The 20,071-nt window shown below is 37.2% G+C and overlaps 1 protein-coding gene across 1 annotated transcript; it reads right to left on the reverse strand.

Moving 5' to 3' along the window:
• Positions 1-639: 639 nt before the first annotated feature.
• On the reverse strand, positions 640-11,793 carry LOC127621162 (G-protein coupled receptor 61-like). The gene is made up of 2 exons (XM_052094657.1): positions 11,362-11,793; positions 640-4,975 (listed from the first exon to the last, which is right to left on the reverse strand). The coding sequence occupies exon 2, from the start codon at positions 4,715-4,717 to the stop codon at positions 3,320-3,322; it is 1,398 nt and encodes a 465-aa protein (XP_051950617.1). The 5' UTR covers positions 4,718-4,975; positions 11,362-11,793; the 3' UTR covers positions 640-3,319.
• Positions 11,794-20,071: the final 8,278 nt, after the last annotated feature.

The following is a 20,071-nucleotide window of genomic DNA, read 5'->3' on the forward strand; positions in this document are numbered from 1 at the left end:
TTGATATCAGACATACTACAGAAGATTCGTGATCTGGTTTCGTGATTAATCCGTTTTTTTTAATTTCCTTTTAAAGTCACTCATAACCTGCAAAGTTTAAACTCTTGTTTAAGCGCAGCGGTTGATTGACAGGTGAGAGGCGGCGCTTCACTGCAGCTGGGACGCATACAAGACGGATTACCGTTTACACCTCAAATACAATGTGGTTACATGTATTTTTGACCAAGTTTTTTTGTGTTTTTTGTGATCTGATCACAAAACATTTTAGACCCTGTTTAGACCTGTAGGGACCACATGTAAACAGATCCCCGAAACATAGGTGGTTATAACAGCTTTATTTCTCCAGAAATTACAACATTAGGGTTTACAGTGTACCTGACTTCTCCTTTTGTGTTCTACAGAGTTTTAAGTCATACGGGGTGAGAAATTGATGACCGAATTTTAACTTTTTGCATAAACTATCCCTTGTATTCTAGATGTCCTCCTTAACAGTTATTAATACTTTGGATGTGATTATATATAATGGTAATTTTTTATTTCATATAGGCAAAAAAATCTGTAGCTGTATAAAAAAAATATTACCATTATTGTTAGTATTATTAATAATATGAATATACATTTTATAATTATTAGCTCCTGTATACACATATAAGTGACAAATAAATAATGTTGCTGATTTTTAGGTTGCAGTATTTAAATACCTGTAAATAAAAAGGATATGGTTAATAAAATTATATTATCTTTCAAATGAACAGTGTCATCAAATTATTTAACTTGAGAATTTTCAGTTTCTTTTTAATATTTAATGGACTCTTTCCTATTGTTTTTTCTTTCTTCTTTTTTTATCAAAACAGCAGTCACCACTAATGCCATTACATTGAAAATATTATGCCTATACAAACACTTCAAAATCTCAAAAATCTCCCCACTACACAATTCTAGATGTTGAGTTCTTTGCATCTAGGTCATGTGATTTAAGATGGCTAAGATAAAGAAATAGGTAAAACATGTTTGGGAAAGAAGACACAAGTACAATGAAACTGCTTTTATGTTTGATAACTTTAAAACAAAGTGTGAAGAGGTGTTTTCCTCCACAAGTAAAAGGAGGACAATATTAACCACACATGTTGGTTATGTTATATTAACTTTACAGTATGATTGTATGCTGTGGCCACAAAAGGCTGATTCTGCTTATGGAAAAGCACTCAAGACTTCTCTTGCAATGGACAGAATGCTGGATTTGCCCACAAACAAAAAGCCATTTACAGTGAGTTGAGTCTTTCTGTATCACAAGAACAACTAAGAGACAACACAGCTTTGTTTAATAATGCAGAAGACTGTATTGAATTATGTAATTATTCTATGACAGAGAATTGGAATTTATCTCTGGTCACAGTAATGTTATGAAGGATATTAAATTGGCTTTTGACCTTATCCCTTCCATCCCAAAAATTATTTTGTCACTACTATGCTAGATTGATTCGGCTGGCCTCTTTAACCTATCTGTAGTTATGCCACTTATTACCATATACCATGTTATTTACATGGAACTCTAGGGCACTTATTATCTGGAATTATTACCAAAATACATGTCCAAAATATGCTGGTATGTCCATAATATCATGTATAAAAAGATATGATACTTTTTTGGTTGATATATAAAATTCTAAATCCTTTCTGGGATCCTCTTAATTGCTGTCTGAAAAGCATCATTAAAGGAATGCTCCTGGTGCATTACAAGTTAAGCTCAATTGACAGCATTTGTGGAATAATATTGAATTGATTACAACAAAAATTTACTTTGACTCATTCATCCATTCATTTAAAAAAAAAGATCGCAAAAATCGATGTTAGGCGCTTACAGTGGAAGTGAATGGGGCCAATTTTTAGATGGTTTAAAAGGCAGAAACTTGAAGCATATAATTTTACAAAAAACCTGCTAAAACTACTAAAACTATAATAATGATTAAGTTGATTAAGAAGTTGTAAGACTGTCTATAACTTACAATTGCTTACTAACTTTTCTGTGTTATCACACTAAAATCATGTTAACATGCATGATGTTTATGTCTTGTGGCTATACTTTTGAAATAAAAAATATTTTAAGGTTTACTGATTGGCCCCATTCACTTCTATTTAAGTGCCTTACTGGAACCCAGATTTTTAGCTTTTTTTAAAGAAAAGGGAGGAGTCAAACATTCTGCAGGTATTGTACAGTCTTCTTCACATATCAATGAAAATAAATAATCAGAACAAATAAAAGCAACATTGCGAATCAAATAAATGTGAACAAAGTCATGAAGGACATCGGTAGTGGCACATGTTTTCAGCTGATTGCAGACTGTTACCCTTTTTTTAGAGACTATCTGATTCCCCCCACCATTCTGTGGATCAGGTGCCTCAGCAAGCCAGAGGCCCTGGGGTAGAAGCCGCCATCTCCATGTCACAAGGTGTAGAAAATGTGACTGAATACACAAAGGCAGTTTTTACACTCTGTAAACACACTTCAGTGTTTTTCAACCCAAGATTGTATCTGCATGGCTGATTAGAAAGGCATGCCATTTAAATGTGCATCTTGATAAACTCGCAGCAATTTCAGGATTATATCACAATCTGTTAAGGCTTCTTTCAGTTGTTCAATTTGGTTCTTTTCCATGTACTTCATTTTTGCGGATGACCAGAATAAAGATATGCATTTGGAGTTCTCAACAGCAATTCTTAGGGAAGAATTATAGATTTAAATGTTTTTAATGAATTTTCAAGGAAAACAAAACTTTTTGAAATATGACATTGCAGACAGCCATAATTTTACAGCAGCACTGCATTTTGCCATTGAAGGAGCAACAACAAATAAATAATAAATTGAATCTACCCACTACACAATTTTTGTTCAAAATCCAAATTTGTTTGATACAATAATATTTAATTATTAACCAATCATATACTGATTTATGAATATTTGGAGCCTTTAAATTAGCTACATCAATCACTTGCGGTTCATACTGCATTTTGAATGCAAACTCCACATCACAATGTTCCTTTCATGTTACATCGTTTGGACAAATGTTGCTGTATCTACATAAATAAGTTTCTACCTAGTGGTAATGCACTGGAATGAGACCATTGTTCAACAACTGGAATGTAACTTATTTCCTTGTGAGAAAATATTCTTTGAGTGTGACAGAAACCTACAAACCAAACATTTAAAACAAGCTATGGACAAATTATTGGGGAGAGAATAAAAAAGATTAGCAAAATGTAGCAACAATATATGATAAATTAAATACATAGTTCACAACTGAATATATCAACCTTGCAGTTACGCATTAGCCTTGATACAATTGTCTGATATATTAAGATCTTTTGTGTGTTGGTGTTCTATGAACTCTGAGGTCTCCTCCATGATCTGGCCAGGAATGTGGAAGTCAATAGATGGCCTGTGGAGCTGACTGGAGAGTGGATTGTCCTCCTCCTGTTGAGGAATGGACATGCTTTGGGAATTCCTCGGTCGCATATTGCAGCCTGTGCCCTGAAGAAACTGGAGAAAGTTCTCCTCAATAGAAGCCTCTCTGCTGGGCAGCTGTTCCTCCTCACCCGGATGCCCCCACTTGAAAACGAAGGCCAGGTTTCTGGCCAACTCTTCCCGGATCTGCCGATTCAGAAAACCATAGAAAAAAGGATTGGAGGTGAAGCAAAAGTAACCAATCCAGGTGAAGACGTCCTCCAGTTGAGCCATGCGTGTGAGAGATTCAAGAGGGGACGGCATAACCGCGCAGTAGAGGTGGAAAGAGAAGTAAGGTAGCCAGCACCCAAGGAACTGACCTCCCACGGCCACCAGTACCACTGCAGCCTTGCCCCCACTGAAAGTCCTCTGAGGGGTGGTGTGAGCTCTGCTAAGGCTGGCTGCCATGCTTGAACGGCTGCTCAGAGATTCAGAACGTGGCCGAGGAGTTTCCATCCACGTGGGCACTGGGCCTTGTTGCATGGCAGCCACTCTGGCCACCTTAAACATGTTGCAGTAGACCACAAAGATAACAAGAACTGGACACAGGAAGTACATAAGGGTAAAAAGGACCATAAACACCAGCCACTGGGGCCCTCCGTCCATCCAGTGGAGCGAGCACCACTTTGGTACAGTGATTTTGCCCATAACTTTCCCCAGCACTGGTCCTGTCTCCTCTCTTTCAAGCGACCAGCCGAGTAAAGGGAATGCAGACATAAGGGTGGCTTTGATCCATATTCCAATTAAGACTGAAACCACCAGGCCTGCAGTCATTTTCACCTCATAGCGCATGGGATGAACAACATAGTAGTACCTCTCTACGTTGATGGCTGAGATAGTGAGGATAGCAGCACTGATTAGTCCCACACTGAGGCACAGGTAACCCTGACACAGAGCCTCGTTAAAAAAGCCCTGCCCTGACAGCATACCTAGAGGCATCAACACCAGAGCTGCAATGAGATCCACCAGGCAAAGATGGAAGACAAACACAAATTTACGCAGTCGAGGTGTCCGAGCAATGACTGTCATGATGGCTAAGTTGCCCACTACAGCCAATATGTCCATCAAGAGCATAGCGCACAGGGCAAATGTCTGGAGCAGGTGTCTATCTCTGGGGTCACTCAGTCCTGAGGTGTTGGGCTGGGTCACGTTCGGATGCCAAGAGGTGGCATGGGTGATGTTCCACAGTGTGTTATAAGCAGTTGTAAGCTCCATGAGAGGATGGAATGAGGATTGTGGGTGGAGGTGATTCTCATGGGACTATAACCCATCCTCCCCTGCTGAAGAATCAGATCCAGGAGCAAAGCTCGACGGTAGAGTTCTGGCGGTGTTGCGGCATGGTGGTAGAGCTGAAGCGATTGGTTGCACTCTTAGAATCACAACATCCGGTTTCATTTACAAATATTCACTTCTAAAGTCCATGGAAGTCCATCTTGCTCAAATTCCAGCAGCTCCAAATGAGACATGATGGAACTGTGAAAAGAGACAATCATTATTGCAAGCAACAGTTTTGAGCAATAACCAAATAAATGTATCCCTTAAAGCTCCGTACATACATGCAGCAAAGTAAAGCAACAAAGTGACTAGATCTTATTAATTTTCAATGAGAGTTGTCGACTTCCAGTGACACGAGCGACAGCAACATCTGGCAAACGGATGTGGGTTTAGTGAGCAGCACAACAAAGTTGAGAAAAGTTTAACTTTATGCAAATGAGGAGCAAATTTACGGAGCAACAACCAATAGTCAGTGGAGCTTTTGTCACCCATCTCCATTGAGATAAGAGTTCCACTTCACTGAGTGCAGAAAAGGAAGAGAAGTTTCTGTGAGCGATTTCACTGTTCTATATGATTCGCCTGTAACCACATACATGGAATATAAAACTATGTATGGGAAAGAAATTGTCGAAAGTCTAAGTGAGATTGATTCATACATTGATAGGTTGTCTTATTAACATTATGATGCATTGAGCACTGCTGCAGTTTACATAAAAAACACTCTAACCTGAAGAATGTGCATTTTTAGGGACAAGAACACAATTACTTTGTCAAATTAGAATGAAATCTTAGTTTTACAAGGCAAATGCCTCATCTGTGATCAGATTTTTATGATATATGGCCAGCAGTAGGAACTTCAGTACAGAGACTAATGACAAATTCGCTGCATATGTGTACAGAGCTTGTCTCTAAAAATTCTCAGACACAACCATTCACTACCAGTTAAAAGTTTGGATTCACATACTCATTCTTTATTACTGCTATTTTCCACATTTCAGAATACTAATAAAGCCATCTAAATGATTAAATGACACAAATGGTAGCATGGGAATTATGTAGTGACAAAAATGTTAAATAAACCAAAACTATTATTTTCTAGTTTCTTCAAAGAGAGCATTTTCTCAACTAACTTCATGAGGTATCCACCTTGCAGTTCTTGGCAGCTTTTCCTTCACTATCTGGTCCAATGCATAGATAAATAAATAAATAAAATTTTGTTAATAGTTTTGTAAATAAATTCATACTTGGAACAAATTATAGTTGTTGACAAAACTAATGCCAGCCTGCCACCAGTTTTTTAGTCTTTGTTTGGTCTTGTGTGTGTTTTTCTCCCTATGTGCTCTCTCTGGTGTATTGACCTCCCCCACCTCATTTGCCTCGTCACCCTCATTATCCATCTGATTATAAGTTAAATTGCCTCACCTGTCCCTCTTGTTACTCTCCTGATTTTCCTCCCTTTATATTCCCTTTGTGAATTATGTCTTGTGCTGTTTCATCCCTTAATGTTTACTGACTTCACGCCGCCTGTTGATTACTGACTTGGTCTTTGCCTTGTTTAGGCACAGTTGTTTTCTCTATTGTTTTATCTCACCTTGGGTTGGTTTGTTTGTTCCAGCATTTGCAGTTTGTCAGGGCATTTTTAGTTTTGTTTTGGCCCAAATTTTGTGTTTTGTTTCAGTTTTTCAATAAAGTTTTGGAGTCACACATCTGCAATTGGGTTCTTTTTGCAATACCTGACAACTAATTTCAAATTGAGTTGTCATACTTTTACAATTGTTTTATGTTATCTATAACTGTAAACTGCTGTGGCTGCATATCTTGGCCAGGACACTTCTGTAAAAGACATTTTAGTATCAGTGAGTTTTATTTAAGTTAATGAAGGGGAGCATTTAAGTATAAGGCAGGGCACATCCTTGGGCAGGATCCTTCAGCCAGGGCACTTAGTAAAATTGATTTTTATTATCAGTGAGTTTTATTTAAGTTAATAAAGGGGGCATAAGCATAAACCTTTAAATCAAAAGTTTTTAAGATCATGAAAAACATAAATTCAGTCAAATTTCCAAACTTTTATCTGTTAGTGTACATGTATAGAAGCACACATTGCTTTTATGCATTTATGTTTAAAACCTCACCGAAACAGTCGCTGCATATATGTGTACAGGACATTAGTCTTTACAAATCTCAGGCACAAGCATTCACTACCAGTTAAAAGTCTGAAAACACTATCTCATTCTTTATGACTACTTTTTCCCACATTTCAGAATACTAATAAAGCCATCTAAATGATTAAATGACACAAATGGTAGCATGAGAATTATGCAGTGGCAATGTTAAATAAACCAAAACTCTTATTTTCTAGTTTCTTTAAAGAGAGCATTTTCTCAACTAACTTCATGAGGTATCCATCCACCTGTGATGTTTTTTGTATGCTGGGCAGCTGTTGGAAGATTTTCCTTCACTATCTGGTCCAACACATCAATAAATATGTATTTGTAAATAAATTCATACTTAGGTAAAAATTATAGCTGTGTACAAAGTTATGCAAGTATCCCGACCTTATAAACTGTCAATGATCATGTGGTCTGCATTTATGGTCTTAACTTTACCTGTCACAATCCCACACACACACACAAACTCACATGAATAATGGTCAACTTTACAATATAATATTTCACTGCAAAACAGTGCACCAGCTTTGTTTCTCCACAGCATCAATCCATCCACTTTCCTCAGAGGGCATAAACACTCCCTTGTGACACAATGTGGTCAGTGTTGTGACAAGCTCAAAAGTATCTCTAATTCCACTATAAACTGCTGTTTTAGGACATCTCTGTGAGCATTGAGACATGGAGTTTTCTGCCCAAGGCTTGGGACCACAATGATCACATGTTTACCTGATTGTAGTAGTGAAGGGAGTGGGGTGTTCTGTAACTGATATAGCAAACTGAAATATGAAATACTGGTTTGGGCAGAAAAAAGTAGTTACATGATAATCCACATGACTATAAGGAGTTTGATTATGTTGGCATAATATCAATAACATTTAAGCCCTTCTTTTGCTCAGTTGATAAGGTTTGTGTGCTTTAGAGTTGTTAGGAGGTTAGATTGAAAATATGAATGCTCCAAGTCGTGGGGTATTTAGAGTTAAATGGATACATTGAAGGTCATTCAGAGGCTAATAAAAGAAAAACAAATTAGAGCTTTAAAAAATCCTGGGGTTAACCTGGGGTTAAGGGGCTGAATGACACAATAGTGACTGATTGGTGAACTTTGTAACTTTCCAGATAACTACCACTATGCTATTAGGGCAGTATTTCAGCTGTGCTGACTGCAACCCATCCAGCACTGTAAAAAGTGAAGACAGGAAGTTATTACGATAAAGGTGAAGTGTGTAATTGTTTGATTGTTAAAATACGTTCTTGTACAGTATCCCAGTATAATGCTAACTATATGTAAACCATTATAGGTTGATTTTCCTGAAAATTGTAAACATTGTGGCTCTGTAGCACTTTGAAAACATTGCTCTGTTGTTTATTTGAAAATCTCGTTCGACCAATGGTGCGATTTTGGGACAAGTGGAAGATGGCGAAACCAGTTTGAAAACATCATTGTTTGGAATTCCATTTGATGCTGCTTACATTATACACCTTTAAGAAACTACTTAAAAAGTAATCCTTAAAAATTTGTTGGTATAACTTTATATATCCTGGTTGATTAAGCTGATTAAATCATATATTTGAATGCATAAAAAGTTATTCAAAATAAAAATGTCATCATTTCGGCATCATTCACCCTTATGTCAGTCCAATTCTGTATAACTTTCTTTCTTCCATGCAACAAAAAAGAAGAAATTGTAAACAATACCCTGTCCACTCTTCTATGTAATTACAAGTAATTGGGGCTGGAGCTTTCAACCATCAGAGAGGATACAGACCATAATAGTATTATAAAAGCAGTCCATATGACTTGTGCACTATATTCCAAGTCTTTTCAAGCAATACAATAGCTTTGTGTGATTTAATTAAGGCTTGGCAATATGGCTTAAAACTCTATATTTTTTTGCCTATTGCAATATACGGTTTATCTCGATAATTATGTATTAGCTCTGAAATGGCTCAAATGTTTTCTTTCTTTTTTTTTTTTTTTAAATCAGAGGATCCATCATTTTATCCAAACAGCCATTGTAGCAAAGTAGATTTAATACATTAAATGCATTGACTACAAATCTATTTAAAAATAATAAAGGCATCAGTTTTTCCAATAAATATACAAATGGAAGAAAGATATTTAATAATTTTTATTGATATGCACTTTTATATCCATATTTATATTCCATATACAATGATAATAATTAAGTAACTTTTTTTATATTTTTACGAAAACATTTCAGTGAACGAAAAATGCATGCAACTCCACTTATTTTGTGGTACCCATATTGCATAATACAAAATGATTACTGTGGGTCCTCATTCAAGTTTATTATTATAATATGATACCGAATTATCATTATTAATTTGAGGACTTGATTTGAGTTATACAAAAGTAATATATTTCTGTCCTCTTTACTTCACCTTCACCTGGGGCTTTTATTTTATAACTAAAAGTGCTGTGTGTATTTAAAAGTTTACGATGTTCCGCATCTGGTGAAACCAGTCTCCTTTTGGAGACTGTCGCCTTTGTAGATTTGTATATTAACTTGAAACCGTTCCTAATGTTTGGAATTGGTACACTTCTTTCACAATGCATGTGAACTTCTCTAAAAAGCTCAAACATGAGCTCATGTACAGAGATCAGCATGTCAACAGTCTTTTTTGATTATATAATCAAGTAATATGAAAATAAGTAAAATGTAACTTGATAGAAATGTGCCCTAAATTGTGTCTCCAGCTGCATATCTTGCGAATAATAATAAATCTTGTTCCTAATTAAACCTCATCTGATGAAATATATAGGCTCTAAAAAGATTAATTTGGTCAATTATTCAAACAGAGTATTGTAACGGCGCCAAGTCTCTGGCATTTCAAATTAAGAGCTCCTTGTGTGTTTTGGGATTGTTTGTATTTAAAAGACCCTAGTTATGCACCAAATCTGAATTTATTTATTCATTTTCCAGTCTTGTAGCCTCCTGTCAGTGCCCATTACAGTAATAAAATATGTTTTTAATTCTTTACGTTGAATTTAAAAACTATCAGCCGATTAATCTCAGCCTTTATCACCACCTGTGTTATCGGTATCGGTCAACCTCTAACTTACACCTCAGCTCTACAATCACTATGCAGTTAATTGTTAAATTTCACTCCACCTTATTTGTTGTTTCAAGTCAAATAAGATCTGTGATTTAGAAACCTACGTATCGCTACCCATGCCATAGTGTAACATAAATAATCAACATGAAAAATACACATGATGCTTTTATCGGACAATGATGGTTCAAATGTTTGCACATGACAAAAAAACAGCACAGTTGTGTTTTGGTGGATTTCATCCTTTTGTTTGGCTGTGGGCATTGCATTTATTTTATTTTATTTTTAGTAATTGTCAGTGTCATAAAGCCCAAAAAGGAATAGTTCATCCAAATATGTATATTCTGTCATCAGGATTCACCCTCACGTTGTTGTAAACCTGTATAACTTTCTTTCAGTGGAAAACAAAATGAGATGTCACCATTCACTTTCATTACATCTTTTCCTACACAGTAAAAGTGAATGGTGACTGATATTGTCATTATGCCTAACATCTCCTTTTGTGTTCTACAGAAGAAAGAAGACACGAGGGTGAGCAAATAATGGCAATTTTAATTTGTGTTAACTATCCCTTTAAGCAGCGAGACCTGCATTTTCTATAGCAGAAGATTCAGGTTAGCTTGGTGTACTTAATGTCTGAAGGCTGAGGTGAGTTGAAGCACTCACAAATGCATTTTTAAGTGGCTGTGAGCAAATTGACTTTTTCCACGAGCTCTGCTGCATTTTGTAAGACAGCAGTCTGTCAACAAGTACAAATCTCAGGGGCTGCCAACTGCGAAACATATGACCCCGTAATATGCACATGACTCAGTATTTACTGCAAAGAAAACTAGCTCTGTTGTTCAACAAACTTGTCTCCACCCCACCCCTTCTCTTATCCCCCACAGGGCATCAAAAAGTTGTACTGTCAATACTGGGAGTTTAAAACTTATAGACTACACTTACAAACATGAGGTCTACTGTCATTACCTCCCCTAAATAATCCACTATCCCACTGACACTGTACAGAGTGTTTGAGTTTTATTAAGTTTCATTGCATAGTGAGCTGATTCAGAGCTACTTTAAAGAAATGTCATGTATGTCAACACCTTCATTCAAGGCCACCTCTGGTTTAAATTCCTAAGAAAGCACACAAACTGCTATTTCTCAATGCAACCGCCTGCTATCTCTAATTGCACTGCTTTACATCTTAATATCCATTACCACTCATCTGTCTGGGAATTCTAGAGCATATGTGTCATTCTGAAATGCACAAGTTTAAACAGCTTCAATGTGAGGCACAGAGTTAAAGGAACATTGTCTCCATTAATGGAGCTGAGGATACAGATGAGGAGAACATACCTGAAGCTACAGATGCTTGTTGTAGTAGAAAGGTCCAGCAGGAGGATCTCCTCTCAAGCGTCCGGGGTTAGTGTCGCGTGCCAGTGAGCGAAGGATAAAAAGAGGGGGAGAGAGAGCACCAGAATGTAAGAGAGAGGTACCCGACTTCCCTCCTCACCTGGCCCTTTCATCTCTCCGCCCCTCACCCTTTCACCCGCCCACACGCATGTATATACACACACACACACACACACACACAGGTCGCTCCCCCTCCCCCGTTAGCTATGCTTCAGGCAGCCAGCTTGTCCAGGTAAAGCTGGTGTCCACGCAGGAGAGAAGACGAGGAGATAACATAAGCAATGTCTAAACACGCTCTCGCCCCTTTCTGACACACACACACACACACACACACACACACACACACACATCCACACAAACACACATCAACATGTGCTCTCTCTCACCCGCGCACAGCGCAATTGCAGAGCAGATTTGAGAGGAGACAGGGATGCAAGAGGCAAGCAGCCTTTCTAATTTTACTGGGTCCTAGTGCTCCTCTCTTTATGCATCCCTCTCTCTCTCTCTCTCTCTCTCTCTCTCTCTCTCTCTCTGTGTGTGTGTGTGTGTGTGTGTGTGTGTGTGTGTGTGTGTGTGTGTGTATGTGTGAGCGTGTATTTATCACTTTGTGGGGACCAAATGTCCCCATAAGGATAGTAAAACCCGAAATTTTTGACCTTGTGGGGACATTTTGTCGGTCCCTATGAAGAAAACAGCTTATAAATCATACTAAATTATGTTTTTTGAAAATGTAAAAATGCAGAAAGTTTTCTGTGAGGGTTAGGTTTAGGGGTAGGGTTAGGTTTAGGGGATAGAATATAAAGTTTGTACAGTATAAAAACCATTATGTCTATGGAAAGTCCCCATAAAACATGGAAACCAAACATGAGTGTGTGTGTGTGTGTGTGTGTGTGTGTGTGTGTGTGTGTGTGTGTGTGTGTGTGTGTGTGTGTGTGTGTGTGTGTGTGTGTGTGTGTGTGTGTGTGTCGGTCTATGGACAAACAGGCACATATGATCATACACTTGGACTTCGGTATTGGGCCACATCAGGCTGTTCTGATCTGTAGGATTATCAGAAGGAAAATTTTGCAGCACAAATTCTCTATCTCTATCCAGAAAGGTAGATCTCCATTTCCAATCCGTTAAAAGCCCTCTCATGAGACCCTGATTATTATTTGTTTGTGGTTGCAAAGTCTGCCAATGCACAAAGAGACTAGGAGGAAAAGATCGGCAGTAATGCTGATGTCCAGAACAAACACAAAGCTATTCTTTCTGCGTGGTGCTACAGTTTGTAGGACATCAGGAGTCTGCAGAGACTGAAATGTAAATGGTCAAATTATCACAGGACTGTAAATATGTGCACAGATGCATGCATATCCCTGCGGCCAGCGGAATTGTCTTTTTATATAGATGAATATTCAAACATTTTAATCATTGTATTTAAGTTACACTTGGTGTAATTCCTTAGCAAAAACCAGTTGAAGCTGAATTGTGTGTTTTTATGTTAAAATACTTTCTCCAATCATAGCTTAAAATAATGGACAAATGTAGCCATTTGAAGACTGATTTCCCTAAAGGGTGTAAATACTGTTAATTTGAGCATTTCGATTAGCACAACACAGCAACATTGGCTCAACCAATGGAATGATTATCTGTTGGTCCAGACAATGGAGGACAGTAGGAGTGCCTGGGAAACCTTCTTAGAAACAGTCATTTTTTGTATATGGAATTTAATTTTTGTAATTCTGTTTGAGTTTGAGTATGCTCACCCTGATCTCATCGTAATAATAGTACGAGATGGTGAAATAGTTTCAAATTTGATGCATTGTTTCGACCCAGTGCCGGTCCTATTCTTTTGGACGCCCTAGGCAAAACTTTGTGTGGGGGCCCACCTCATAGTATGTTTGTAACACTACTTATGATGTCTTTGACAGTGTGGGGGCCCCCTGGCAGATTGGGGGTCCTTACCAACTTGCTTAGTTTGCTTAAAGTGAAGACCAACACTGTTTCGACCCTTACAAAAATCCAGAGTTCTGGCAAACTTGCTGCAAATTCGCCACTAATTTTTTTTCCACATGCAAATGAAATTTGCTGCAAACTCTTCCTTGTCACCAAAGTTTGCTGCAGGTTCAACCTTACCAGTGACGAGTTGCAATCTTCTGGCAAACATTTGAGGTGAATCACAAGCTCATTTGCATGTGAAAAAATTAGTTGGAATTTAGCTGCAATTTTTTCAGATTTTAGACTTTTAAGGGGAAATTCTGTTTGTTAATTGGTTGGCCTCTATGGAATAAAAGTCATATCTTTTCATGTACATGATAACAGGAATTCGGCATGTTGTTTCCGAGAGGTCATGATTTTCCGACGTTCATGATTTGGAGGTTGCATTTTCCACCTAACTTTACATTTTCACTCTACTGATGGTTAGGTTTAGGTTTGGAGTTTGGGTTGGAGGGTACAGTTTATAAAATATGCATTCCTCTTCAATATATTATATCCTGTACACAGAGTTGGGAGGGTTACTTATGAGTATTCCACTACAGATTACGGAATACATGCAGTAAAATGTCATTTGTAACATATTCCGTTAGATTACACAATGTTAGTAACATATACTAAATACTTTGGATTACTTCAACACTGGTAGATTTTTTTCACTTGTTTTGACTATAAAAACTCTGCCAGAACGGCAAGACAAAATACACAAATTAAAATAAACTCTCTGAAAAAACGAAAAATCTTATGCAGTATTGTTTCTAAAACAAGATGAATCAAATTGATCTTGTTTTAAGGATTTTTACAGGAAAACAATACAAAAATTGTCATCAAGAATATGATTTTTGCCATAATATCAAAGGTCTTACTAGAAAAAATTAATTATGATCCAACGTGAATTTTCTTGATAAAAAATATGATTGTACCTGGTAACATTTGAATGTAAAGTGGCTAGAAATAGCATTTTAGCTTAAGCGTAAAGCTGACAATTTACACAAGGTTTATTTCTATTTCTTCTGCTCCAAATTACTTCATTACTTCCTTCTCTGTCTGCGCGTATGAATGCAACACATCATAAGAAAGTATTTTACCACTGTTCAAATGCACTTTGGATCACATCATTTATATGTATAAATGTTTTCCATCTGAAAGGACTAAATATTAAAGAAACAAATGACAATATAATGCAAAGTAATCTCTTCAGTAATCAAAATACTTTTTCTATGTAACTTTATTCTAATTACCAATTATTTAAATTGTAACTGTTGTGGAATACAGTTACTTATAATTTGTATTTTAAATACATAATCCCATTACATGTATTACATTACACCACAAACCTGCCTGTGCAGCTGAAAACAACTCGATTTTGATACCCCTCTGTGGACATTTCACAAAGAAAGTGCAGCTCACACATGCCCATATGCCTAACAACATTTGCTAGTCCCTTTTCCACCATTGGGCCGAACGTTTCTGAGCACGGTACAGAATGGTTACAGTATTATTTCCATTGGATCAAGGTTTGACACGGCACGATTATAAACCATTTATATGGAATTCGCAGCACGGTTAGCTAACTGGACTCAACTGTGCTGATAGAACGGTTTTAGTATGTGGCGACTCATTTAATGTATCTTCATGACTTTATTATGATGGTTTAACTAGTATTGTAGCCTATATTTATGTTTCTCCACACCTTTTTCGAAATAGATTGCTAGCTCCTTTGTTACATACACTCTACTGATTTCACAGAACCACAGTGGAAAAAGAAAGCGTAAAAGCATAAAGCGAATTTCTGGATCGACATGTATTGCTGACCCTCACAGAAATGAGCGATAAGGAGCAAGCATCATCCCCTCTCCCTGAGAGCGATGTATGTCCCAGGCCGCCTGAATTACGGCACGGACCTACTGGGCGAATGGAGACTTCATCCTCAAACTGTATTGAGGATTTGGGAAATATTCGGCAAAGCAGAAATGTATATATTTGCCTCAGTGGAGAATGCCCACTGTCCCCTCTGGTACTCAAAGTCCCAAGCCCCACTGGGAGCGGAAACAATGGCACACAAATGGCCTGCAAAATGCAAATATGAGTTACCCCCTGTATTCCTGATTCACTCTGTCATATGCAAAGTCCGAGAGGACAAGGGAACGGTTCTATTAGTTGCGCCAAAATGGCCCAACCAGCCAAGGTTTCCGGAAATTATGGAGATGTTGTATAGCACGCCATGGGAAATATCGCTGTGGAGGGATCTCCTCTCTAAAGCGCAAGGCACAATCTGGCATCCACAGCCCCAGCTGTGGAACCTGCATGTGTGGCCCCTGAACGGGGCACACTAGATATGCCAGAACTGATGTGTTCAGTCATGAACACCATTTTACAGGCCAGAGCACCATCCACGAGACACCTCTACGTGTTAAAATGGAAGGAGTTCAATGATTGTTGTCTCTTACATGGGAAATACCCAGTAAACTGCCCCATATATGAAATTCTAATATTTCTTCATGAGCGATTAGATGCAGAACTCACCCTGTCAACGCTCAAAGTGTATGTAGCAACTATTTCTGTGTATCATGCACATGAAGCCAGCACCTCTATTGGCAAGCATGATTTAATCATAAAGTTCCTTAAGGGAGCAAGACGATTAAACCCACCTCGGCCGGCTACAGTCCAGACTTAGGACTTAACTTTATTCCTAAAAGCTCTCGCAGGGCTCCCCTTCGAGCCTTTTGACTCTGTTGATTTGCGCATGCTATCCATTAAGACAGCACTACTGCTGGCTCTGGCCTCAGTAAATGGGTAGGTGACCTGCATGCAATATCAGCTGACAATTCATGTCTGGTGTTTGGCCCAGGTCTATTAAGAGCCACTGTCAAACCCAGGAAAGGCTATGTGCCTAAGATCCAAACCAGGCCCTTCAAAGGTTTTTTTCTATAAATTACTTTCAACATTTCTCCCAAATAAAAAATATTGTCATTAAGAGCAGTGTTTGTCAACTGGTGGGTCACGAACCAAAAGTGGGTCGCAGGTCTATTCAGAATGGGTCGTGGACAGCAGGGAAAGAACAATGATTTTTTTGGCGGCCACCCAAGTGATATAGATAATTTAATGATAATATAGTAATAAAGAGATTTAATGATATGCTAGCATTCAGCTAAATTCAGCTTCTCATTTGCACTGCGATATTTTCGTAGTAACGTATGTAACGTTACCAGCTCGCGCTAATGATCTCCTCTTCTCTCTGACATGCACTTGCACAACAGGCGGCCTTCCCACGATATTGCGGCGCACAAACCTTAAAACTGATGTGACCCATTTCAATTCTAGTAAGACTTTTCTAGTTTAAAGCATCACAGAGTCAAGTCAAACCCTTCAAACAGGCAGCCCTGAGATACCGAACAGCACTGAAGAGGAAAAGAGCAACACTGTGTTATGCACTAAAAATTTTTATAAAATCATTACACATTATCACCTTTACAAAGTTTCACGATTTTACATGAGTTACATTTTGACAAAATGTTATAGTTTCATATGAATTAAACTATAGGTAGAATCTATTAGACCTCATTTTTATATCAACATGTTTTCAAATAAACAACTGATTATTTTTAGAAACAAAACAATACACTTTTTAACTACAAATGCTCTCTTCTGTACATCTCTGTGACATGCTCAAAAGAGGGATGACATAAGATCGTTGGTCATGAATCACGTGGAGGAGGCAGGAAGCGTGTCATTGTTTAAAAGAGAAGGAGCTCTGTACAAAAGTGTAATTGTCTTTGCTGTAGATTTGTATTTGTATAAGTGTATTGTTCAAAATGGTCATCTGTGTATCCAGGCTCAAATATGTAGGGTTGGGTGAAAAACTCCATCTTCTCCTCTAAAAATCATAATCCTGTGTTTGAAATAGTTTTGGACTGTTTTGGTTTGTGAACGGCACTTAGTCTGTGGTCTGTGCAAGTTTATCTTGTAAACAATGATGCGCTTTCCTGCCTCCTCCTCCAAGTGACCTTACCAATGAGCTTACGTCATCCCTCTCATGAGTGTGCGTCAGATGTGCGTAAGTGAACATTTGTAGTTAAAAAGTATTTAAGTATTGTTTTTTTTCTAAAAAAGTCAATCGTTTGGGTTCAGAAGAACTTTATTTGTTGACTGAAGTCATGTGGATTATTTTGATGCACCCTAAATATGCATTTTGGACTGTCAAACAAATGGAGTACATTCACTTGCATTGTTTAAAGGCCTGAAATTAAATCCTAAAAATCTTAAATTCTGTTTTGAGGAAGAAAGAAACTCTTCTAGATTCTAGATTCAAGATAAATCTTGGATGACCTGTGGGTGTGTAAATTATCAGCAAATATTCATTTTCGGGTGAACTATTCATTTAATCTTTATTTAAGGAACCAAAGAGTTTGATATTATGGCATGTGAGTTTCTTGTACCAAATTAGCAATTTAGCATGATTATTCAAGGATAAGGTGTTGGAGTGATGCTGCTGGAAATGGAGCCTGTCTAGATTTGATTAAAAATTACTTTTCTAATAGTGATGGTGATGATTTTTACACCAGTAATGTCCTGACTATACTTTGTGATCAGTTGAATGCCACTTTGGTGAATAGAAGTACCAATTTCCTTTCAAAACAGCAAAATCTGTATATTATTCCAAACTTTTGGCCGCCAGTGTGTGTGTATATATATATATATAGTTTGAGTTTTGCTCATGAAGAAGCACAGCCACAAACTTTTTTCTTGTTTTCCAGTAAAATATCAAAATATTGTTAAACAAGATAAAATTACTTGCGAAGCAAAACATTTATATCAATAAATTAAAATAATAAATACAAATATTAGTAATATAAGAAATAAAAAATATTTTTTTGTATTATTTACATTTGTATTTGTTTAATTTTAAATGATTTTTTTTTTTTTTTTTGCTCTTTTTGTTTGTATTAAGCATAAAAATAACAAAACCTAAAACTAAAATAAGGACAAGGCTGTTTTGCCTTGAAAAGATGAAGACTAGATCAGGGTGATGCATGACCTATCTTCTCCTTCACGGCTCAGATGCTCTGGTACTCAATTTATTGACATGAGAATTCATCTTTTGTTTGCGGACAATCAGCATAGCGGCTTACATGGGATCACAGCTTCAATTAAACAATATCTAAAAAAACGAGATGCATCGAAATACACTTGGACTGCCTGTCATTGGACAATGATTAGTGAAACAAGAAAAGACAACAACAGGAGTGAAACAATTAAGACTTGGGTGTGAGTGAGGAGGCAGAGAGAGACAGCATGCTGAAGGTGTTGAAATAGACAGAAATAGCATATACTTGCTCAATCTCGGCAGCACCAATCATGGCAGAGGCAAAATACAATTGTCGCCATGACAACTGAGTAGACCATAGACTCCAGGCTGCCTCTGAGCAATAACAGTCCAACCATCTCCCTGTGCGACAGCCAGTTATAAACCGACTTGTATTTTTAGCACAACGCTTCAAAAATAAACACATACACACATACACGTCCTCTCATAGAGGTATGACTCATCCTTAATATCTTTAACACCAGTTAATAGCAGCAGAAGATGATATTGTTGCAATGTTAAATTTGGTCAAATTAAAAACACTCAGTAGTAATTTTCCTTCCTCAAATCATTTCTGATACCAGTGTTTAAAAAATGAAAATAAATAAAAAATGGGAAGGAATTTCATGCCTCCTATTTGTATGAGGGGGAAAGACATATTAATGACATATTTTCAAAGTGGGAAAAGAAGAGATTTCATTATTAGTATTGTACCAAACAGTCTCCATGTTCACAATATATATTTTTTTCTGCGCTTGTAGGCCTACATTTGAGTTAATTGACTGCAGAGGGCGCTGTTAGATTAGAAAATGTAATGAAACAAGTTAAGCACAAGCGACAGTATTTGTGGCATTACATTTTTACCACAAAAATGTATTTAAAAGCAAAAATCGAGGTTACACTGAGGCTCTTAAAATGGAAGTGAATGGGGCCAATTTTTGAACGTTTAAATATTCACTTTATCACAGCTATAAGACAAGACATAAACAATATGTGTGTTAACATGGTTTTAGTGATAAAAACACATATTAACCTTTTCTGTGATGGTATAATGTTAACAAACCTAAAAATGACTGTAAAATGATGATTTAAGCAACTTTACAGCTCAAATAACACACAAGCTTTAACAGAAGTATTAATGTAAGTGCTTTTATAAAATTAGAAGCTTCATATTTCTAACTTTAAACCCTCCAAAGCTAACTGTTTTTTTTTTGTCCCCTTCACTTCCATTGTAAGTGCATCACTGTAACCAACATTTTTGGTATTTGTATGAAAAGGAGGGGGAAATCAAAATTATTTTTAGTGGTGATCAACGTTATGCCACAAATGCTGTCGATTGAGCTTAACTTGTATTGAACCTGGAATATTCCTTTAAAATAGCCTACTTAGTTTTACCATATTTACTGTTGGCTGCCCCAGTCAGCTTCACAACTACTTCCACCCTTTTAACCTTCACAAGCTGCATTTCCCAGTGCTCGAATTTACTTGACTGAAGGGTCTCCAAACCTTTTGTAAACAATATTTTTAGACTCAAAACAGTGACATTTCTATTCCCCCATTAACACACCAAGGAGAGCTCTGGCAAATGTC

Source organism: Xyrauchen texanus, chromosome 27, assembly GCF_025860055.1.
Source record: "Xyrauchen texanus isolate HMW12.3.18 chromosome 27, RBS_HiC_50CHRs, whole genome shotgun sequence".
Lineage (NCBI taxonomy): Eukaryota > Metazoa > Chordata > Actinopteri > Cypriniformes > Catostomidae > Xyrauchen > Xyrauchen texanus.